Source organism: Petromyzon marinus, chromosome 17 (genome assembly GCF_048934315.1).
Source record: "Petromyzon marinus isolate PM22_M1 ecotype Great Lakes invasive population chromosome 17, UKy_Petmar_22M1.pri1.0, whole genome shotgun sequence".
Lineage (NCBI taxonomy): Eukaryota > Metazoa > Chordata > Hyperoartia > Petromyzontiformes > Petromyzontidae > Petromyzon > Petromyzon marinus.
In genome coordinates, this window is record NC_133683.1 from 20,645,897 (window position 1) to 20,671,228 (window position 25,332).

The following is a 25,332-nucleotide window of genomic DNA, read 5'->3' on the forward strand; positions in this document are numbered from 1 at the left end:
GAGTGACAGATATGGGTAAGGTTGGCTTAGTGCTGGTGACTTTTTCGTTTTCCGTACAGAATGCTTTTGACGGGATGTCTTCGCAGGTGAACTCTATGTGCGTGCTTACATTTATCTCGGCAGACAAGGCACTTTGCAGCTAATACACTTGTAATATTTTGGCACTTTCTCAGTAATGTTCATGGTTTCTTTTCCCTCTCACTTCATACTCATTGACAAATTGGGAAATATATCTCTTCTTTATATTTGATTAAATTTCTACTTACGAGTACCCCAATCAAAGTTTATTACGTGATAATAGTGATAATCTTTGCATGCAGGCTTTCATGACCATTATTATTCATGATTAAAAAAAAACGTGAGGTCGCGTCAATGTAAAAGTGTCATACCAGCATCATCTGACAAAATGCCAAGTGGTGCAGGTTGTAATCACCAGCAAAACGTCGTACTCATTTGTAAAGTGTTGTGGTTTTTGCTCTCTAACACACAACCGGTGGTGCTGAAGTAGTAACACATTGGCACGTTCTGTTCGCATAACAAACCATACTAATTGGCTGTGTCGGGTGGAGGTGGGTGTACACCACTTTAACATTCACGTGACCTCACCCAAAAAGCCTGAGCACGGTTGGCTACGTACGATGCGAAAGAAGGTCAACATGCATTCGTTTATACGGTGCTTGAATGCCTCAGCAACTCAAAGCACCTTTCATCTCATCTCAACCATTTGAATGGGCATCCCCAGTGGTAGTTACCTGTGTGCGGTACAAGGTGACTCAGAACTGGCGAGCAATTGAGCATTATTTTGCCAGCAGGGAGTGATGATTGCTGTAACAATGTAGCCTCCTGCTTGCTCACAAGATCTTGCACCATGCGTGGCCTGCCATTTTCACAACTACGCCCTCACCCTCGGGAACTCCCTCCCCAAGCAACTCAATGTAATTTCTTGTATTATTTAGCCTATTGGTCTCTATGCAAGTCCATGGGCCTGCTTGTTAGCCTATGGGTCTCCATGCAAGTCCAGTGGTCTCTGCACTAGTCTATGGGTGTCAACGTGAGTCCATGTATGTAAGTAAGTAGGCACGTATGTTAGAAATCATAACCTTTGAATAACATGACCAATATTCTTAGCTCTTTCGGTAAAGTCACGTTGAAGGGAAACAATAAAATAATAAAATATTCAACGTGACTTTACCGAAAGAGCTAAGAATATGGATTACTGCAGTCACGAAAGCTTTAAATCAAAATTGAACATGACCAATGTTAATACTTTTTAATGGGAAGATAGATTTTGAGGTGAATGCTATCCAAAACAATTTTGTCAGGTAGGAGAGTTGGGCGGGGGGGGGTGACGAGGGCAGGGGTTGGGGGGAGCGTGAAGGTGGTGGGGGGGGGGGGTGGGCTGATGGCTCACCCTCACAGACGGGGCAGCACTCTCCGGGCACGGAGATGGGCTTGAGGCAGGACACCTGGCAGGAGGCGGCCGTGCAGTGCTGCTCGCCGCTCACGCACTGGCAGAACGTGCAGTCGTCCTCGCGCCAGCGGTCGCCATTGGCGCGGATCTGGCCATTGGCGAAGCACATCATCTGCAGCGTCGACGGCCTCGTGTCCATCTCGGGCTCTGCGGAGCGGCGGAGAGAGACGCCTTCGCTCAGAATACAGAGGGGCCACTCGACGGCCCTCGTCGTCATTGGACGTTGTTTGCGGTTACCAGGGTTTGTGTCATGCGGAAGGATTACGGTTTATGATTATTAGGTCTGTAATACATTTTTTATTCACATCCCTCTTTTTTTATCAATTCAAAGCAACGCTGTAAATAAACTATTTTAGTGTTGCCAGGTAATGCCCACTGAGCTTTATAGCTCTTTTTCAGAAACGACCTGGCCACAAATGAAAGCTCAACGAAGTGACTTATTATGTGGAAATGTATAGCAGCCAAATGCTTTAAACGCATGTAGATTCTAAATGCGGAGGGAAAAATCGGAGGACGAGGAGAAAAATCATGCAACCATGGGGAGAAGATGCAAGCAAACTATAAATATACAGGTGTCAGAATCGGGATCAAACTCACGACCTCCTGCATACCAGGCGAGGTAATTAACATCTCATAAGCATTGCAATAGAGAAGAAAAAAACTTAATAAATGCAGAACATTATGCAATAAATAAAATTGAGTTGTGGAAAGTCTAAAGTGTAACTTATATTTTGGTGTAGTACATTTTAAATGAGCAAAAAGCTATGGTACAACAAACACTTGCGTTCATACTGCCCAAGGTGTGAGTTGAACTGTCAATTAAACACTGTGTGGAAGGGAATGGTTTTTAAATGTAAGGGAATTTTTTTTGCACGTAGGAGCAGAATTTTGAGAGCAAATTTTCAAAATTGATACAGATATCATAATCAGTAGCAGCAGGCGTGTCATCGTCATCATTGTTATCATCAGCATAATCAGCAGCATCATTTTCATCATTAGCATCAGTTGCATCATCAGCAGCAGTATCGTTATCAGCATCAGAATTATGAGCAGCAGGAACAAGGGGTATCAATGCCATCACCATTGTCATCATTATCAACGTCATTAAAAGCAGCATCATCACCATCAGCGTGATCGGCAGCTCACCCTCGCACACGGGACAGCACTCCCCATCGGGCACGTAGTGGCGCTGGCACGCGAGCGTGCCGCACTGCGCCGAGAAGCAGAAGGAGACGCCGTTGCGGCAGCGGCAGAAGCGGCACGCGTCCATGCGGTACATCTCCCCGTCGCCGTACTCCGCGCCGTTGAAGGTGCACGTGGCCTTCGTCTCTGCAAGTCAGCCGCTCCTCGGTTAAGCGTGTCACGCCGGAGGCGGGCCGTGATGCCGAACCTAACCCGGCATGGCAGAGGAAGTGCCAGTTTGCTTTTTCCACTGCTAGAGCTGAGCCGTTGTTGGGCAACGAATGACTACAAATGGACGAGGTCGGAAGCGCGTAGATGGCACGGAGACGCTGTCATTGAGTTGCATTCTGGCTGGCGTCACGCACAAGGAACTTATTATTAGCCCCATACCTGGCCCTGCTTGGCCCAGAGCCTGATTCGGATGCCTCGTGAGGCCAGCGTATCACGGTTTGGTTTTGTGGCACAGCATGGCAAACAGCCAGTGGAAAATCACCCGCACCATAAAGACGCCACGCTGGCTTGGCTCAGATGCGCCAATGGAAAAATGGGACTAGGAAACCAGAAGACCTGGCAGTTAAGTGCTGTAATCTAGACTTTGGAGGCAAAGGTTGTGGGTCACATAGAGCTCCCAAACCCAGATGTCAGTACAAGAAATGGATTATTTGTTTTTTTTCGGTAAAGTAATGTAGGTAAAAAATAAAACAAATTAAAAAATTTACCTACGTGACTTTACCGAAAGAACCAAAGAGTATGGATCCTTGCAGTCACGAAAACTTCAAATCTAGAACAAATAGATTATGGATCCATCTGTATGAACCTTTGTGTGTTATTCCATTATATGTATGGGCTCTCTCCGAGTACTCAGAGTTTTCCTCCCAGATACCAAGCACTCGTTTAATTCAGAATATTTATTTATCCTGGAGGAATCCAATGAGCTATGAAGCTCTTTTTCACAGATGTCCAGTAGGGGCGGGTCAGAAAGTTACAAAACAACTAACATTACATAAACACGAGAGGAGTGCACAGTACGGGAAATGTAAGCAAGTCACTAATAATAAATATGAAAATAAATAAAGTATATAAGTACAAATTGTCTTGGATATCCTCTTTAAAACGAGTCTTGAGACTGTTGATGCAAAATAAATTATTATGATTATACCTCCAAGCACACCTGCCCTGTTGTGAGGGGCATTGGCTAACATGTTACCCAGTCTCAACGGACCCTGCGGGCACAGGCACACAGCCCGAGAATCATCGCACAATCATCCATCAGGGAATGTGTGGAGCGAGCTTTGGGCCCTTTTCCCATCTGGCTCATTCATCGATACATCTGCTTATAGCTACGCTATTGACTTCTCCCTCTCTCACACACACACACAAAATAAATTACTTTCCAACTCATTTATGTAATCATGAATTAACATTTGTATTTTTTATCAACCCAGTGTATGCTTTAGCAACCAATGATTACACATCTATTGCAAACTGTACTTGATTTTGAGTAATATTTATCGTTTAACTGCACTGTAAGCCTGATCTGCGTGCGATTCCCGGTTATGGCTAACATTTTTTGCTCGCGATGTCTGAAATGGCTCTCTGAACCCACTGCTGCCCCTTCAGCAACTCGCACTTACTAACGTGGTGAAGTATAGAGAAACAACCCCCATGACCAATACAGTGTCGGGAGGGCTTCATCCACCAGTGGATTGACAATGGTTTGTATATCATTATTACATTTTACTATTAACACGATGGCTTTTCGCAAAATGATATTATGATGACGACCGTTTGTGTTATGGTCGAAACGTCGTGAGAATTTTTTATTGTTTTATATATTTTTTATTATTTTATTGTTTCCCTTCAACGTGACTTTACCGAAAGAGCTAAGAATATAATTGAGTTTCTATTGTAGGGCTTTTGGACCATAATGAGCAGAAATGAAGGACTGCTATCCTCGGACAATACCATGTAAATAATTACTTACACTACTGGTAGAATGTCATCAGCACAAGAAATAGATAACAACATCTGCGGTGATCAGTGCAGCTGTATTCTCTTTTTGTCTTCCCATGTTTTCACTGGACGCAATCATCCACAAACAAGAAGCATCGTCCATAGCGAAGAGTTGTGGCACAAATAAAAAAAGAGGTTTCCAAAACAAACTTGGAATAGCACCGCCGCTAATTTGAGGTCAACTGTTTCTAAAGTGGCCAATTCAACAACAAAAAACTGCCTTCTCTTCCGTTTGTCCACTTTACTACCAAATCGTCCATTATTCCCAGGAGCCAATTTTCCTTTCTGATTGAAAAATGAAGCCCATTAGGTGGCCTCTAACTGCTGCAGGCATTTGGCACTGGTTAACATTCCCGCCTCCCTCCTCCACAATTTAGGATGATGCCAAGACTGGAATCTTGCCACGGCATGCCGTTTAATACGCTACGTTACCCAGTAACTTTCTCTTCATTAAGCTGTCAAGCATTTGTCTTGCGGTTTCAAACAATGTCGCGCCGCTAACAAAAAAGGCCAAAGAGTCTGTAAACGATCACCAGTCTTGTAATTGTGATGATGCGAAAGGCTTCATACTCACCGTAAAGTTATTTATAGTTTAACATATATTTTTGTTTATGTTACACCAACAACAACAAATACGATTTCGGCGTGAATGTGGCGTTTACACTATGCAAAAGTATGTGTCCAAGTGCCGTATTGATTATACAATACAAATATCATCCACAAACAAGAAGCGTCGTCCATAGCGAAGGCCATCTTGTGCCAGCGTTGGGGGTTGTTTGTTTATAATTCACCATGCTGGTCAGTGTCGTGGGTTTGTGACAGGTCAGGGGTCGAAAGCCACTGATGTTAACTGTGGTCGGGAATCGAAATCAGGAAAGCAGGTTCATGGCACCGGACACTAACCATTGTGCTGCTGTTCAAACCCTGAGCCCTATATTCAATAATGTGGAGACATTTTTTTAAAAATACATATTAATGTACCCTTTAATATGTATGCTATATATGTGCAATTTTTATTTATTAATCTCATTGTACAAGTACTGTAGAAAAATATTTGTATTTTTTACGTGTTTTTGTCTAATATTTTGCAAGCTTATACACAGACAGGCACGTTTCTGTGTGTGCTGAGACACATCTAAAGCTTTTGGTGCATTCACACACGTGAATGTCAAAATGCATCCTTCTTATCTCATTCACACCTATACGTGTGTGAGGTCATGCCTGTTCTTCCCGTGCGTGCATAGACAAGTTAAGGCTTCGTGTCCAATAAAGGTATTTTAGTGGATATGAAATATATTGTATAGGAGTGTAATGATTTTGCCCCCCACCCAAACTCCCTCTTTCCTCACTGCAAACCCCGATGGAAGCAATAAATCAGTTGTTAAATTGTAGGGATTGTAACAACCATGAGTAGTCTCGATCATATTTAAGGAATTGGGGTTGTCTGACCATACTTCATCATCCTAGCTAATGCAGGATGGAGAAGAGGAGACCCACCATGACCGGTGCAGACATCACTTGCCACTGACGTTAGCCGTGGCCAGAAATTTAAATCAGGTCACCAGGATCATCGTGCATTACGCGAGCACTTGACGCCTCTCTTTCGGGAATACAGCACGGGGAATGAACTGAGAAACATCCCCTATTTACATGCACCGTTCAATGCACGCCTTATCCACTTAAGAATCGATGTTAACTAAATCAGAGCACGGGTACAACTGTATGTATGCTGTTCTCCGTAATTATCTTCGGATTTAATTCGTTGATCAACAAGCAGTAAACGTGGTCAAAATTATATAAGTTCCCACCTATTGATTGTACTTTCAACGGCCGGGTAACTGATCAATAGCCAATTAGTATGAAATCACTTTTTTCGTTTCATAATTACTTAAAATACTCCGTAAGATGTGAATAAATTAATGCGGTATGAACATTTGCTATAAGCCATCCACACATAAATTTAATGAGGCACTAAAGGTTCTCAATCATACTATTTTAAACTATTAGTAATGCATTAATAATTATTGGAGGAGCGGGGGGGGGGGTGCACTTGATAGCGAACTACGCGATGAACCCGATGACCGGCCACAGCTTACATCAGTGGCGAGTAATAACCAATCATGGGCTCCCCTTTCACTAAGCTGCACTGAACGGCATGGTAAAGTAAGGTCAAAAACGCCCATGGCTGACACAGTGTGGGAAAGCCTTCACCTTGGCAGTCTATTGACAAATTATTTGTTTCCATCGTCATTATCATCAGTCATGTTCAATCCACTGCTGGATAAAGACCTCCCCAATAATGGTACTCCCTCCTGATCTTGCGATGCTATGATCCACTTAGTTCCTAAATGCATACCAACGTCGATGCTCCATCTCCTCGGCGGACGTAATTATTATTATAACAAAAAATCACGACGTTTCGGCCACAACACAAGCGGCCTTCATCAGGTGAAGGGACGAGACTGTCACCTGATAAAGGCCGCTTGTGTTGTGGCCGAAACGTCGTGATTTTTTGTTATTTTATTTTCACCTACGTGACTTTACCCAATAGAACCAAAGAGTATGGATCCTAGCAGTCACGAAAGCTTGAAATCTAGAAACGTAATTATTACTTTAACGAATGAACACGTACATTACGTGTTACCCTTCTACTTTCGCATTTTGGCACGGAGAAGGAAAATGGTTTTGCAAGCATTGGTAACACCACAGGCAAACATTCTAAAGGAGCATAAACCATTATGCGAGCTCTGGGCATCATCACAGCGGCTTTTGGCTAGCCACCCAACAAAGATGGTGACTGCATCGCGCTCTTTCAGATGCGATTCTGTGGCTGTCCGGAACGCTCTTCCGATATTAGGAAGCCACTCATTTCTTTAGAACTGATTTTGGTGTTTGGTTTGTTGTCCTTCCCCCACACCTCTGATTAGCACGGTTGGCTACGTATGATGCGAAAGACGTTCAACATACATAGGTATTCATAAAGAAACACTATTTTGTTTTCATCGTGCCACAGAGGCAACCAGTGTAAACGTGTTATTTTTTGCATTCCAAGGCCGCATCAGGATGTTTGCTCTCTGTCACAAGCATCTGTATTTGGTATGGCAGGAACAGGACAGCTTTGATGGTCCAAAGAAATCAACGGTGTTTTTCTCTCTCTCTCTCTTTTGGTGTTGGCGTTGCAGCAATGAAGCCTTAAATCCGCAGTGTATAGAATGAAGTGAAATACGACAACATACATTTGGACATGTGCCCCTGCGCCAGTCGTGCGCTATCTACAACTGTGACACACACACACGTCTGTGTTTCTTGGCGTGGCTTAAACTCGATCTCCAAAATACCACTAATTTTGCTCTCCAGCTAAAAATGTCATCAACAACACAGAAGGGGTGGCTTTGCAAAACTTAAATCCACACATGCACTTACAACGTTGAGACTTTGATTTTGAAAATCAGTGGGTAAGTATGGTTGGGGAAGGGGGAAAAAAACGCCACTTTTTTCAAATTTTCTTGTTGTGGTTTTCACACCTGATGATGATTGCTTGTGTTGCAGTCGAAACATCGTGAATTGTATTGTTTTATATTTTTAATATTTTATTGTTTCCCTTCTACGTGACTTTACCGAAAGAACCAAGAATAAGTATGGGGATTTTGAGGAAAGGTTACGACAATGTAGACAAGACCCCCATTCATAACAACACGGCATGCCCAAAAGAGTAGGTGATTACAGAATTCCTGTAAATCCTGAGTCCAGACAATGTAACCTTAGTGTGGTAAAGGTCGAGGCACAGCCCTACAATTGCTTGCTCACGCCACTGCTGGTGGAAGGGCCTCCACTCGGGGGAGCTTCAGAGGGCCTTTCTCGTCGAGGGTAGTTGGCGTACATTCCCACACTGGCCGGACGACATGGAGGAGGTGGGGGGGGGGTAACCCAGCACTTTCAGATGCGCTTCTGTGGCCATCGAGAAAGTCCCTCCTTCCAATATTGGGAAGCCACTGGATTTATGCACTTTGAAATCTATATTGAAAACTCATTTTTTTAGAACTGCTTTTTCCTATTTGGTTTGTTGTCCGTCCCCCGCATATTCATTTAGCACGGTTGGCTACGTAGGGTGCGAAAGAAGTTCAACCTACACACATAAACCGCGTGCAACCAGCTGATCAACGAACTGTGGCATAACCATTTATACTGCTGGGTGAACAGAGTTGGGGCTGGTGTGGGTGGGGGGGGTGGAATTTAATAAACTTGCCCCATTGTTTCAACCACTGGGGAGAACTGGCGAACATAAAAAAAGAAACACCCCTTGTGAAACGCTTAATGCCAGACAATCTGCAATGATTACTGAACGTATGTGTGCTTCCACTGGCTATGCTGTCCAAGTAGACCCTTTGCCACAGCTGACCACTCCAATTATAATCCCCTCGCTTCCAAGAAACGTACAGCTCAGCGAAAATGCCGGTCAGCAAGGTGTTACGTTCAACCCTTGTTTTGGTCCCCCAAAGGGAAAAGAGTAAGTGTGGCATTGCAGTCAAGGTGCACAGAAAATCAAATAATTCCGCGAAGGTGAAAGGATTGGTTCGTGTGTGATGCGTGTTTCCAGTCGTGGTGCAAGGCAAACTAAGCAAATATTAGATGGAATACAGATCCTAATAAACATTTTTTTTAAACCTCATAATTCACAAAACACGAGGTGCATTTTATTGTCTACTGTCAATTAATAATTTGCGATACAAGTTGTGTATCCTGACGAGCTCTTTTTTTATTCGTATGGCTTCTGTAGATCAACCATGAGAGACCAAGTTATAAGTGATTTAGCCATTCAATTACTTTGTTAAATTTAGATTTTGGGGTGGAAGGTGACACTGCCGTCTCGCGGCCCACGTTGTTACGTGGAAAATCACGAACGAATGTCATCAAAACGGCGACTGCATGTCGATCATCAGCCTCCCAGTCAATCATCACACCTCCGATTAGCACGGTTTGGATACGTAAATAAGTTCAACATAAATACAGAAAAGCAAAGCTTCTGCGTAGGGCCTCCATTGGGTCACAGCACTGCCACTGCGTACTTGCCAGCAGATTCCATGTTTGTGCTGCGTACGTGGAGGCCAAGAGCTCCCCATGTATGTATGTACGTTGAACTTAGTTCGCACCGTACATAGTGAACCCATGCGGGCATATCCCGTGTGAGTATGTGCGTGCTGTGTAGTGCGTGCTGGCTATGGGCCCCCATGCTGGACAGTACCCACCGTTCGTGCACTCGTACACGTCGCAGCAACTGCCGGGGTTGCCGTCGCCGGCCGTGATGAGACGAGGCTCACTCTCCGCCTCGCATCGAAGCAGCTCGCACACCCCCGGGCACTCGCACCTAGAGGCCGGGCCAGACACAGCGAAGAAGCAGCAGCGGCGGCGGCGGCGGCAGCAGCGGCACATCAGAGAGGCCTTTGAAGATGAGATTGTTGACTTATTTTTTTTATTTCCTCAAAGTTGTTTTGCCAAAGAAGGCAACTTACGTCGTACGGGCCAAGATTCTTTATTTGTGTAGGACTGGCAACGGAGGGAATATATTGCCGACAAGTTACATTCTCTCAACGCGTTAGCCGCGTTCCAACTGCACGCGTCACCATGCCCCTAAATTATCCTTTTTGTTGTCAACGGAATATTGTTTAATTCTGTGCCACCAACTGAGATCTAAGGAGAATCTCCCTGGCAAGAATAATCACCCACGTTCTGCAAGAAAGCATCCCTCTATCCGTTGTGGTTTTTTTTTGCTGAATTAAGTTGCTATTCGTACGTCTTTATTTATACTTGTTTATTTATTATTCTTTATCTATACACAGTGGAATATGGATATATGCACACCCCCAGGGAGCTGTGCTTATATACCAAAGTGTTATCTTATCAGAAGTTTACTTATTTACTTCCTCCCCCATCAGTGCAGAAAATAATTTGGTGACTCCGTTGCTGCACTGGCGTTGTTGCAAAAGCACGAGCAACAGCAGCAACTCAAACACGTCCGTCATAAACACCAAATAACCATTGTCCGCTCTCTCTTATCTCTCCGGCCTCTCGATTCAAGTGATCTAAAGAAGGGCCATTTCCTGTATGTATGTATACACATACAGGAAACATAACACATTCCTCTCACTTGTGTTTTTTACACAATACTCGCTGTAGAAACACCTTCAGAAATAAAGTGTCAAGCTGTGGAGGTCACCGATTTCAGGATGCCTTTACAAGGCACAATGGTTAGCGCACTGCGCTACGAATTTGGTAATCCGAGTTCAATTCCCGGCCATAGCTAACAGAATCAGCGGCAAATACTCGCAACAATGTTTCGCTTGTGTTACCCAGGGAAGCCTCGCGGAGTCTCAAGATGCTTTTTTTCAGGAGGGTCCTGCAACGTTTTTTGCGGCAGGGGGCGATGTTGCCGTCATGCCAACTGAGTCGATTGCAGGTAAGGTTTCAGCATTTGGGATGTTTGGCTGATGCCAGTTGCATTGTTTGGTTGGTTGGTTTTTTAGCTATCGGAGGAAACCGGAGAATCCGGAGAACACCCATCCAAAACAGGGGTGAGAGAGAACACACAAACTCCACACGCAAAGGCCCCCGAGGAAGGAATCTCACCTAGGCCCCTTTTAGCTGCGACCCACGCATGTTACCACTGCGCTGCCCTGCCTCCGATACGGTGTACCCCCTCCGCCAATCAAACTTGACCGGCGTAATGGAGTGTGATCAAGCAACGCCCATGACTGATACAGCATGGGGACAGGGTCCATTGTCTGCAGTGGATTGACGAAATGGCTGTACGGGAAAATACTTTTCAAAAGCGGCGGGGAAAACTTGATGAAGACAGCACAGCAAGACCCCTCTGCAGTGAGCAACGCCGGCATGGGAAACGCCAACTTTTGACGAAGGGGCACAAAAGCCTGAGTTTTGGCCACTGTCCGAAACGTGCAGAGCAACTTTTACCATCTTTTCCCACCTCGGGCCGGCGTTTCCTACTGCAGAGGCGTCTTGCAGTGAGTGCTATTTTCATCAAATGGCCGTGCGTTGCTATTCTCATTATTATTCCATCGCATTGTGCGCGGCGCGTGGCCACCGACTGTCACCTGGATGGCTGCGGGCAGCACCCGTCTCCGCTCATTCCGCCGCCGAACACGGCGAAGCTGTCCGGCGGACAGGCCGTGTCCTGCTCGAGAGAGCACGTCTCCTGGCTGCAGTCGAGTCCCACAGCGGCTGGGACGGCAACAGAGCAAACAGCGAAGGGTCACAGCCGCGTCCCGTGGGACTCCCGTTGATGTACCGCCTCGCTGCCAATGAGAACGCGGTGGCATGGCGGCACGAGTGAAAGCAGAATGGGTGGCCGTGGGACTAAAAAAATATAAACTATATACAATTTCTCGCTTTATTTTTATAATACCACGATTAATGTTACCGCGTATGATGTCAACAGTACAAGAAAAACAGTGATCCAGCAAAAACATTAAAAAACATTTTACAATTATTTCGCTTAATTTTGAAGAAGAAGAATAAGAAGAAGAAGAAAAACCTCTGTCGCCAAAAATGTCATTCATCTACGAGACCATGAGCCAAAAAACTTCATTTAATACAGCCCATGGCTACATGAGGCCTACCACTTTCAAGCAGATCGCAAGTGATATTTATCCATCACTGCCAGCATCTTAGCTGCCTTCATTTGGTACCAGAGGGGATTGATTTTTATCTGCCAACACTAAAGAAAGAGTCAAAGTGATTTTCTGCTCAAATGAGCATTGAGGCGGGGTGCATATCTTCCATCTACAGCCCTGAGCCACTGGTGGAAATTCCTCAAACCTATAATGGAGGATGGGGGTCTATCCAGAGGCCAACCACTGTTGAGCAGTACCTAATTTATTGACCATACAGGGATAACGGGCTGATCCAACACCTAGTCAGGATATGAACTCGCAAACGTCTGATTATGAGCCATTCGCTCAAATGGTTGAGCCACCTAGCAAAAAACCGTTTACAGTTTTTTTCTCACTCAGTCAGTTCTGTCACTGCAAGAGACCCTTTCAGGAATAGAAGTCACTGAAAATGCGTGTGTTAATGTGCGGCCTGTCAAATGTATTTATAAGGCCTATGCTGCCCATGGCAAAAGAATTGCTCCCCACGGCAAAAAAAATTCCCCCCACCACTGATCTAAGATGTTTACCAAATATCTTATTATATCATTTTAAACAGATGCAGGAGCTAAACATTCATCAATTCATGAATATACAAAGGACAAAAGCTGGACAAAATAAAAAGCAGTTCTCTTGCAGCGCACTTGCTGGATCTGCACACAGACTTGTGCTGGCTATAGAAAAGGGCCCACCTTATGCAGTTTGCAATTCACATCAAGATGCATGTGAAAACCATGGGAAAAAAAACAACTCGTAACATCAAAAGCACATGAGCGATGCCATAAAATCACGTGAAGAATTTTCTTCGGCTCGTAAATGAAGGTGTCTTTGGGCACCCTCCCGAGGGGGCCTCCGTAAATTTCGCGGGGTTTGACGCATGACGCCACAAACCCAGGCCTCTCACCAGTCCCCCAGGAACTCTCGAGAATTCACAGAAACGTGAACCAGCTGTGCGCAGTTCAGTTCGAGCTCCCAAAGTCAGGTTTCATGATGGTTTTATTTGTTCTCTCCCCCCCACCACTCCCCCGCTGCGTGGCTTTTATATCCAGCTTGGTCAAACTGCCGAAAGCCGAATTGTTGCTCACGGACAATGAATGAAAATGAGTGATTAGTTTCAATGTTTTTTTTATGACCACCGGTGGCGATATGTGAGCCTGATTTGAGTAGAAGAAAACATAAAACACTGACTTTCTCCATGTTTTATTTTTAACTAACGGGGGGGAGGGGCAGTTATATGATGCAACATGAATGGGAAATAAAACTAGATGGCCTCAATTATGAGGATCTCATCTGCAATTAAATATACTCTATCGCAATATTAATTGTGACATTGTATTGTATGTCTGATATGTAAGTTGTGTGTCTTATTTGTATTGTCTGTTTGTTCAGTATTGTCCGTCTCATCTGTATCGTCTCTCTCATTTCTAACGTGCGCCCAGCAAATTAACCGCATATAAACAATTTGCTAAGCAATCCATTCTTACGCGCGCGCGCGCACACACATCAATGCACACGTCACATGCCAAAGAATCCATTTCAATTAAGCCTGAGATAGTGGCCGGTGACGGTGGTGGTGGTGGGGCGGGGGCGCCTATATTTTTCATCTCCCCGTTTAAACGAAGGACACCGCTTTCAACCCCGCAGAGAATCCAGCGCGGAGCCTCTCACCGGCGGTGCAGCCGTACTGGGGGCAGCAGTCCCCGGGCTGGCCCGTGGCGTGCGACAGCAGCACGCGGCGGTGTCCAGGCTGGCACACGGTGGGCACGCAGCGCTCCGGCTCGCACTCGCAGCGCGAGGGACGCGGGCAGCACTCTCCCTCCGCCTGCTCGCCGCCGCGCAGCGCCGAGTCGGGCGGGCACAGAGGGGGCTTGGCCTCGGCGCAGCGCACGCCGTTGCAGCTGGGCGGCACGACTGCAAACGCAACGGGGGAAATCCGCGATCACGGTGCGCTCGCCGTTGCAACTGGGCGGCACGACTTGCAAACATCACGAACACGGTGCCCTCGGCGTCCTGATTGGAATAGGGTTATTACGGTGGTGATGCGCGTGCGGAAGTGTGGCGTGTGCAAGGTCCGTGATTGTATACAAAATGCACGGCAATTGTGTATATATATGGTAGATTTATTGTCGCATCACTGGCTTGTGAGAGATGGAGATGGTGGCTTTGGCGAGGCCTTCAGCCAGCAGTGGATATAATTCTGAAGCTCAGTGACGTAGCTATCCAGTGTGTCGCTTTTTATTCCTCAAGCCAAGGCCCATTCCCACCACACTGATGATGATTAATATGATATGGTACGTTTAGGCTAACGAAACTAGACTAAACAAACGGGACAGAGCATGTGTAACAAACAATAACTGCTGAGACAAAACAATCGTATCAAATCATGACCCCCATATTGAATCCAAGGAATCATAGGGAGTGGGGTTGGATTCTTACATGCCTGGTGCGTGCACTCGATTGTGAACACTGGGGCCTCATTGTGATCGTTAAGGAACACTGATGATGATGATGAAGGTAATGCACAAGCATGAATTATTTTTAAGTGAAAACAATGCATCCCAGGGCGACTCCGGTTCACAGCAATGAGCCGAGATTCTGAGCTCAAATTGAGATTTCGACCACCCGTGGTTAAAGTCAGTCTTCGCCCGTTGTCCTAACTGTTACTAGAACTGCAGCACCACTTTTAATAACCCCACTCTTTATCTCAACGACTATCATCTTATGTACGATTTTATGATTGCTGTTCAGCGCCTTATCGATATAATATCTAAATAAGATAACAACAAATGTTTACTTAAATTAGCTAAATGCAAACTCTAGCAAATTAAAAATCTCAGTTTTACTGCCACAGAGTAAACATTTTCCAATGTAACAGGGCATGAACAGTCATTTGAAGACATCGCAGAAGAAGTTCTGCGAATGCTGATTCTTTCGGCCGTTCTATTCTATACCACGGGGGATGGAGCACGGATTGTTGAGCGTAAAGAATGGATCTTTTTTCTCCTGACGTGACTCCAATAGCACAACTGTGATGAAACTGTGAATGCGTCACGGACATTATTCAGCGCTCATCTTGTTATTGCATCCGTGGCTAGGGGAGTGGGACGTGTCTTGAGAGGACGTTCACTCGGTGGAGATGGAGCAATACAGTCAGCTCACTTTCAGGCACTAGATGGATTATTGCATACACAGCATTGTGAGAGGAGTCAGCTTGGTGGTGGCCTTCATCTAGCAGTGGATTTACCATGGCTGATGATGACAATGAGCAATTGGAGCACTGTTTCCAAAGGAAAACTACCACTGACTTCTCACCGATATTTCTCATTCGGCGGTGGCTCTTTGATTAACCAGCAAGCATCCATCCGGGCCAGGATTTGAACTCACGATCGCACGCTTGAGTTTCTGCTGTTCTAACAATAGAGCCACTATCTGGCTCTAGAAAGAAAATAAAAAGCACGATCGATGATTGTGATGGATGACAATAAATAGCGAGTGTTATGCTTCATAATTGGTTCAGAAATTCCAAAATCCCATGGTGCCAAAAGAAAATTGTGAAAACTTCTCCAAGGCACGAGATGTAACATCTGTTACAATTAATGAACGTGGATATATGAGGCTTGGCAAGCTACGTGGGCACGGAGGGTAAGAAATAGAGGGAATCATTTACAAAGTTCCTGTGGGGCAAGGCGATGACAGTCTCCCTTTCAGTATAAATACTGCGGCAGGGAAAGACGATGATAAAAAACTAAAACGAGTGAGATATAATACGAGCAAAAAATAGAAACGTTTTAGAATGTGCAGAAACGTTTACGAGACCGTAAGATATCGTGCAGCTCGGCAATCATGCTGCTGTTAATAATAATGTGTGTACAAAGTAAGTTCACATTCAAGTACCACAGTATATGTGTATTTACTCTTCTCCTACATTAAACGAATACATTTTGCTGCTATGTTCAGCTTACACAATACAGCACACATATACAAACAATGCAATGCTTAATTGTCTGCTTATGGTACGAACAAACAAGACGGTTTAATATATATACCAGAAGTAAGATTGCGGAGTATAATACATCTGAGAGGGCTGTTAGTGAAGGACTTGTAGCTTGGTAATTGTCAAAATATTGGTAAAAAATCATTTACAACTACCTTGGCAGTAATGCACAAGAGCCTATATATTTTTTTTTAAATCACACTCACCATGAACACACCGCCTTATAAGAGAAGATAATCATCAAGAACATGCCGGGTCTGACCGAGGGGGAGCACAATGGTTAGCACAATGCACTATAAGCCCGGCGGACCCGAATCGGATTTCTAGCTCGGGCTAACATCAGTGGCAGGTGATATCTGAACTGGTGCTGCTGTGGAACATTTGCTTTTTGAAGGCCACTTGAAGGGTTTTTCAGAAAAGTTGCTGTGAAAATCACTTACGCAGCCATTCTCAGGCAGATAGGGCTTCATTGTTCCGTGAGTTTTCCAAATTGATTCTTTATCTCGTTTAAAAAACGTCGACGGGTGTCTCAGGAAAGAGACCAAAATAACAATTTAAATAATTTCACGTTCACAACTCTTGATGTTTTAACAATTCCCATCCGTGGGTGGTACTACAATACAGAAGGTTGTGCAAAAAATATAGAATCTCTCCTCCATTGGCCCAGAAAACTGCCTGCCCTCCTAAAGCTTAACTTGTATGGCGCACGGAAGCGGGGCATTTCATTTTCTCTAAGGGGTCTGTTTATAACCCCACCTCCCGCCCCCACAGGTATGCATGCCCTCTTAATGGGAACAGCCAGGCTTCTGCACAAGCCATCACTGTAGAGCCACGCTCACAGAACAACTGATTAACAACGGGATACGCACACGGCATCTCCCAAGGAACCCAGGTCATTGAAAGAACACATTGTGCTTTTTTTCTTGTTTTGATTAATGCTCAGCAGAATCTCGGTTGCTCGTAGTCGTTTCTGTTTTTCTCTCCCCGTGACTGCACTGGCACTGGGAAGAGCATCGGCTGCATGCGCCGGAGATGCGGTATCACGCCTTTGACCGAACGGCTGGGCAGCCACGCAGCAGCGCATTAAATGCTTACGGGCACGAAGCTGCAAAAATAGGTAGCGCCTTGTCCTTTGGTCATATACTTTAACAGCTCCAGAAAATAGCAGTGTGCCAGACAGACCCTGAAATAGCCGTGCCAAAGGCAGCAGCCAAGATGACAGCTGCTACATGAGCAACGGTGCCGAAACATCGAGAGAATGGACCGACCTCGCGTTCACTGAATATCGTCAAAATCTCACAAATGGGGGGAACATGCAAACACATTCCGGTTGAAACGTGTTCACATTGGACTGCTGTGGTTCTTCAGGATTCCGATTGCTATCTGTTCAGTTTGACCATCGTGCCGTGCCGAAACGCTAATTTGCAGCCGTTTGTCCATCTACATGTCTGGTTAAAGAACTCCCCACACTGTGTTGGCAATGCTTTGTCCAGTAGATGGTAAGATGGCATGCACTACTGTGAAAAGAAGACTTGGGGAAGTGGAGGTAAACTTTCACTAAACTTTTTTTGTTTTACCAGGTAAGGCCCACTGAGCTATCTAGCTCTTTTTCAGAAGGGATCTGGCCACAAATGATATCCCAACGAAGTGGCTTATCATGTGCAAATTTACAGCAACAAAATACTCTACACGCATGTTTCCAAATGTGGAGGGAAAAACAGGAGGGCCCGGAGAAAGATCCACACGACCATGGGGAGAGAGACGTGCAAAACTCCAAATTGGCAGGCTTTAGGGTCGGGATCGAACCCACGACCTGCTGTTTACCAGGCGACGTAGTTAACATCTCTCCAACGTGGCACCCCAGTGATGCAGTGGTTAATGCAATGCCGCGACGAGCCCAGCAACCTCAGTTCGACTCCTAGCTACAGCTAACATCAGTGGTGAATGATACCCGGTCCGGTTGTGGCCCCTCATCTTAACCAAACGGCACTGACCAGCGTGGAGGAGTAGAGTCAAACAACCCCCATGACCAACACAGCGTAGGAAAGCTGTGTTGGTCATGGGGGTTGGAAATAATTTTAATTTAGATGAAAGATTTTTAAGCCACATGGTCACAATCAGTGGTTTGCAACGTGTGGTCCCCTGGACCAGCAGATGGTCTGCGACGGTCCTCCAGGTGGTCAGCGGGCCTGTGATGCAAATGCAGGTTGATCCGGACAATGATGATTAACGGTCATACCTTTTGTTTCTGACATTAATTAATATTTTACTTATTTTATTTCTAATTACGTGACTTTACCGAAAGAACCAAAGAGTATGCATTCCTGCTGTCACGAAAGCTTCAAATCAAGATTATATTTTACTTATGATATTTTATTTGTTTTATTAGGTTCGGCAAACTACCCTGATTATACTACCCTAACCCTAAAATCGAAATGCCCCACGTAAAAAAATGTAAACCTTATAGCTGCATAAAAAATGTTTTTTACGTTCCGGTAATACGAATCATTTTGTATTTAGAGAGGCAAATGATTGTGTTTTTTCACTAGGGGTGGGGTGCTGTGTGGTCCGCGGGCCAAAAGAGTTTGAGAAACACCGCTCTAAAAGGATTCGTTGAATGCAAATCCTAATCAGTGATATTCAGGTTATTAACAATGACTGTGCTCTTAGTTATCACAGCTGCGATTACTCTGAAGCCGTGATCATTACCTGTGCACTTACCACAGTAAGAGTCACTCTCATACTTTTGAGTGCAGCGTGGGGGACGTGGGGCGCTAGGGGGTGTTACGTTGCAAGACATTTTGGCGCTTCAACTCGATACGTCCTGTAAAAGCATGCGAGCCCTTTTTGAAAAGAGAATCTCTCGTCGTGAGGCCGTGAGATAAGGTGACCCACCCCAGGTAGGTGGTCTGAAAAACGCGCGCGTATCAATGGATCGCCTTCATGAAATCTCCCCCCGAAGTGCCCCTCTGAGTGGAAACTCGTTTCGGGGTGCCAATGTGATCTCGCGCGTCCCACGGGGCCCAGACGAGACGGCGCGTCATTCTTCCATCTCTTGCCAAGTGACGTCACTGGCAGTGATCCATTTCGCTGGAGAGGGGGAAAAAACACCGCCGCACACACGCGCTCCTCCGTCTCTGTGCACAATTATATCGAGCGGAGATGCCGTGCCAGCTATAATGGGGGGGGGGGGGGGGGGGTATCACTTCGGTCACTGCTGCGAAGGGAATCGTGTGCAGTGTGCATATGCAAAGCTTCAGGCCTCATTTTCTATATCCTTGCAACTCACTCGCAGGAGCGGCCCATTCGGTAGTGTGGGGTGGAACAGTGGTTGACGATGCTGCAGAATGAACCAGGAGGCCTGAGTTCAATTCCCGGCCAAGATTACCAATCGTAGCTGGTGATATCTGAACCGGTCCTGGGCGCGCCTCCTCTCTGTACGAACCTACACTGACCAGTGTGGTGAAGCATAGTCAAAACAACCCCCATAACTAAATGGTGTGCGGAGGCATTCATCCAGCATTGTGCTGAAAATGGGCGAGTATTATCGTATTATTTAGTTATTTATTTGCAGCAATGGCAAAACTTTGTGTAGCCGTGCATCCAACATGAATGCCATGTGTCACAAGCCGGGACTGTATCACCAATGTCAGAGCGATCGGCTCTGCTCATGTCTAGCAGGCGGTTTCTGAGCCAGTGATGCAGAGTCCACATTGCTATGGAAGGGAACAATCTCTCTCTATATCTCTTGAACTTCCCAGAAATTTGCTTCGCAGAAAACAATGCTACTATAATCTTTTCCCACCCGAGAGAGAAGATTCTACCTCTGGCTGGGATATGAATTCAGGACCTCTGAGCACGAGTCAGGCTCTGTGCCATAGTGCTGTCCAGCCAGCTGTAAGTATCGTTCTGCGCTTACGGAGACCACTGTGGTGGTCTATTCGTGTAACGTTCCCCTTTCATGCCGCGAGAAGGTTGGCTGTCTTATTTTAAACTTTTTGTCAACATTTTGGCCGCTTGCATAATTTTTTCGAACTAATTTATTTTTTGGCACGCGAACGCACGTTGCATTAGATTCCTCTGCGAACAAACTGTCTCGATGGGGCAGAATGTTGTTGAGAACGTTTTTCTGCCAATTGAAAGCTAAGATTGCAACCTTATCAGAACGAGCAGTACAGTAACCCTGGCAGTGTTTGTTGAGACGAGCTCTATCAGCGAGCGGCAGAAGATGAAAAATGTCTGCAAATTCTGCATGGGAAAACATCAGAGAAAGTCAATAGGTCGTACCCTGCACCAGCACATGAAAATAAATAATACAAATGCAGTTAAACTTTTAAACCCCCACGGGTATAGGAGATAGGCCAATGAAAAACCAGGCCAGACATTTTTTTATTAACCATGAATAATTAACCGTGTCATATTACGACTAATTAATAAATGCACTTAAAATATGAATCACAAACTTGCTTTAAATGTAATGCTCATTGTGGTGAAAAAGAATGCCCGAGCTTGTTTTACTCAATAGCACTAATGCTGCACTTCTGCAAATATAGGAGTTAACATGGGCTGTAATTAACCTGAAGAGCACATTGTCGGGGGGGGGGGGCAATCATATTCATGAGCAGACGAGATCACTGGATTCACGCCCCCCCTGGGAAACATAACAGCACTGACGCTAGAATGCCGCCAGCCACTCTCAGGGGCGCTCCGTTGGCCCAGGAATGACCCTGGGCGATTTGAGCACCGGCAGCGTGGCCACGCGGCAGCCTCGTGGGCTCCGGGCCTCCCCGCTGCCTCCACCACACTCTTCGTCCCCCCCCTCCCTGGCCTCCCTGGCCCATTTAACGCAGGCTCGAGTTAGAGTTGGCATTTTAGGGGGAAAAAAAATGTATTGCTCAGTTTCATTTAAACAATAACACCGACCTGAGGTTGAACTAATCGAGGGGTGCCATTGACCATGCTTCCCGATTACATGCTGACCCTGTGACCTCACGATATGTTCTGAGAGCAGCCCAAGCATGGGGCCTCCTTGTGAAGGTAATCTCACAAGCCCACTTCATGGCGGGATTCTGTCAGGGCAGATCTCGGAGGTCGCTCGTCTACCACGCAGCAGCTGCCGCATCTCGCGGAGGGTGTACGGCGTTGATAGCAAGCTGCGGTAGCATCAGTGGCTTTGGCCATGATGACATTTTGGTCTTTGACCTTGACCTATTGAGGCCGCTCGATGTCAGCTTAGCCCAGCAAAGCTGCCGTGGCAACGCAGGCTCAGCCCACTTGCCCAGCTCGCTTCCCAGCGGTCATGGAAACGCGCCTGAAAATTCACAATACAGTAACATCTGTAATTCTGTACCTAGTATCTATGCTTATCTCGTGCTGCTCCCAGGCAGTATAAATACAGACAACAGCTCCATGACAATTGAGCCAAGCTACCCCTAATCGCAGGGCATAGTTATGTACACATTGTGCCCCTGCTGTAGGCTACAAAAACCTTGCAGACAATGCCAGACATTGATCAGGGAGGGCTCATCCACTTGCAGCCCCTGAGGTACTATGCAGCAGTGGTGGCTATACCGTACTGATGATTCCTACCGAAGATGACACCGGTATGCAATTGTTTCATTGTCCTGCTGCTCTCTAAAACAATAAGGCCACAGTTTTTTTTTTACCCTCCTGAGTTGGTGTTCAAAGAGCAAGGCTGTGTGCTTTGTACAAACAGAAAGGGGTGGCGTCACGTGACGTGTAAGGCATGAAGGGAATATTGCGAAGTCCCGATTTTGCCGTTCGGCATCTAAAAAAAACAGATCACTTCCTTGCTTTATATTTCTCTTAAATCCTGATGATGCAAGCTGCGCAGTATTGTGGAGTACGATCCAGCAGCCCTGCTCAGGGACAAGGCAAGGGGATCTCTGGGCAGGTCAAGGATGGCATGGCTAGCTAGGTTAGGCAGCTCTCTAAATCGGGTATTCAAACCCACGTTTGATTCCATTACCAAAAGGCGGGCCTTTGGAGGCAGGAGGGAGTGGGTTGGAGGGGAGGGGGGCAGTGGTCAAAGGGCTGCAGGAGGCCAGAGATGAACACTGAACTTAGTCAACCTGAGAGCTGAAACCGTACACCGTTGGGCTAAAAACACTGCAGGTTTTGTACCCCATGGTGCGGGGCGGTCTAACTCCCAGATTAAGTTTACACGGGGCCCCTCTGACACTGGCCCCCTTTCAAGGCGCCCCGTGCATGTACCTCTCTCTCTCTCTACGTGGACCGCGTGCGCAACATCGACACCGGCGGGTGCAACATCGACACCGGCGGGCGACGGTCTGCAAACTCAACGCGCGCGCTTACGCGACGCACTCGATGATGTTGTGCAACCTTCTCGTAAAGGTTATTTTGTGCGCGGTCTTGTCCAAAGCTTTTCCCAGTTTTGCAAGGTAATCGGAAAATATTTGTTTTTTAAAGTATACACAGGACCAGCGGATATTATATACGCACCTGCGAGATGGTTAGAATCGTTTCGGAACTGTGCATTAGCTTCACGCACTGAGTCACGCTAACAGCACGAATGGTATATTTATGGTACATGCCTGCGTGGGTCCTGACGGTTATTTGACCATACGTCTCACCACCGTGCCGGTCAAAGAATGTGGTGCAGGTTGGGATGTAGTTTCGCTGCATTGCCCCCACATTAACCCCGCCAAGTCCTGTGATGACTCATGTGGGTGCGGTGATCACCCATCAAAGCACTATCCAGGCTCAAAACCTGATGAGGTTTTATCCCGGATTACCCGGTCAGCTCATTTATTACAGCATTGTAAGATAATTCTGTATATATTTAAACTCTTAACACCAGCACAATTCTAGAACAATTATATTATTAAAACGTGCTAACACTGCAAAGTTTAGACTTTGCAGTGTTAGCATTTGATTGGAGCACGTCAGCGATGTCAAAAGATACTTTCCCAATCGTTTAAGAGTTACATATTATATAGATATAAAGAATTCAAAGAAATGGGTCCACAATCAGTTCCCCGATTTGTATCCTCGCTCACTCATTCCTTCTCATGCACACATCCAAATCTGTCAAACACCTGCCCACCCAATCACTCACCCTGTTTACCACCCCCCCGATGAGTAAACACAGATAATGTTGGACTAACAGCGTTATCGGAGTTGGGCCTAGGGTGCAGGCCCGTTCGCCAAGGTCGAACATCCAACTCACACCCTGCGTGACCCCTACTCCCTGCAGGGGACATGTGCAAACAGATGCTGATGTCCGGTGTGAGAGTAAAGCACTTGCCCCAACAGTCTGTAAAAGGCTATATGTGGGGATCTTGGTTTTGGGGGAGGGGGGTATGAGTAAACTGAACAAAAAGTCAGCAGTCCAGTATACACAAGTAATGTCTCCATTAATACAAAATATTATGTGCACGTACATGCCCTTGTCAATCCGTGGCTGAATGAAGGCCTCCCCACGCAGTGCGGAATCATGGGGATTATTTGACCATACTTTGCAATGCTGGTCAGTGCAGGTTGGATAAGCACAGCCATTATAGCATATACCTAGAGTACTGTGCGACAATTTATTTTGCTGCCCTGTCCACAATGTAGCCCTGCTGCCTGTAATACCCTGTCAGGCATGGCGGTCACTCATTAAGGCACAATCCCGGCTCGGTCGATGTTCAGCTTCAGGGATCCGATGAGACAAATTTTCCAGAGATTTTGTCATCAGCCACTAAATGTAATGAATAATCCAAGTCAGCTCTCGCCACTGCCTCACCCAGTTTGTGGGCTCTATTAACCACGCTCGTGACACTACTTGTACCAGGGAAGGGTGAGTCCGGCCTCATGGTTTCGACATAGTCCATCATTCCACGTAAAAAAAACAACTCCCAAATCCATCCGTTCTTAAGTTGGAAAACACGTGTTAGGGTCAGCAGTCGATCGGCTGCATGGGAAGACGCACCGTGCATTGGCCCACATGCCGGAGCTGTTGCTCAGCACGCACGGCCTGCCTATGAATTAACTACGGTCTATCAATTTGTACTGCTGGTTGAACAGAGCTAGGGGTGGGGTGGTGGATTAAAAACAATTGTGCCAGAATATCGCGTCGTACCAGCCACCTGTGGATTGTAAGTCTTGGGTGATAACGATAACACCACGGGGAGGATCCAGATCCAAATCCGAATCCAGAGAGAGAAAGAGAAAAATAAAAACTACTGCAGGGCAAGAAGCCATGGCCATGTTGTGAGCAGTCAGGGAAGGCTTACGCAACAGCAGCACTCTCTCCCATGCGTGTGAAAGACGTCACGCTCATCTCACGAGCTCCGGGAAGGGAGGAGGCCGATGCCTTCCCGTGCCGACAGGTGCAGTTCCATTGCTGGTGGTGGCAGCCGTGTGATGGTGGCGGCGACTATTTTAAGAGGTGTTTTGTAACAGTGCAGGTGCAAGTTCCATGCATCCCCAAGGGGGGGGGGCTGGTAAGAAAGCAGCACTTACGGTGCATGGGGTTTGCCAGTCCCCCTCCCACCGAGTGACATAACGGCACTGATTGGGTGGGCTTTGTACGCCTGTGGCCATTATAGCTGCAATGTACCGTTGGGGGCGCGCTTAATCAGGGAAAATGCAGTCCAAATAACGGACTGCTATCGCAGACATGCACTTGGGCATTGTAACGATGCCATTGATTGATAAATCAACGTTGATTTTTGTGCTCACGATGCACGCGTGGAATCGGTTTATTGTTGTTGTTTACTACATGTGAAAAACGTTGCACACACACGTGCCATTTAGGATGATGTAGCGGACACAATTGTTACACACACAACAGGGGGGAAGGGGGGGAATAAACGCACACACGAGGCGGTCAGAGCGAGACAAACGAGAATGGATTCTAGAAAATGTGAAAGCCGCCCCGAATAACGATTCATGGCATTAGTAGGGGCGGCGAATTGTTACACGCTTAGTGCCTCGACTGTCCACCTACATTGTCTGACCGAGGCTGTCTAACGACAAGTCCG

The 25,332-nt window shown here is 46.2% G+C and overlaps 1 protein-coding gene across 3 annotated transcripts in view; it reads right to left on the reverse strand.

Annotated features, from left to right (window-relative positions):
- Window positions 1-25,332, reverse strand: part of LOC116943187 (cysteine-rich motor neuron 1 protein-like) — a 74,339-nt gene that overhangs the window by 30,741 nt on the left and 18,266 nt on the right. For all 3 annotated transcript variants that reach the window (XM_032955822.2, XM_032955821.2, XM_076067576.1), the window contains 5 exons: window positions 13,999-14,241; window positions 11,776-11,902; window positions 9,913-10,031; window positions 2,618-2,800; window positions 1,412-1,618 (listed from right to left, as the gene is read on the reverse strand). In XM_032955822.2, the coding sequence (XP_032811713.2) occupies window positions 1,412-1,618; window positions 2,618-2,800; window positions 9,913-10,031; window positions 11,776-11,902; window positions 13,999-14,241 (879 nt within the window). The remainder of the gene's footprint in view (window positions 1-1,411; window positions 1,619-2,617; window positions 2,801-9,912; window positions 10,032-11,775; window positions 11,903-13,998; window positions 14,242-25,332) is intronic.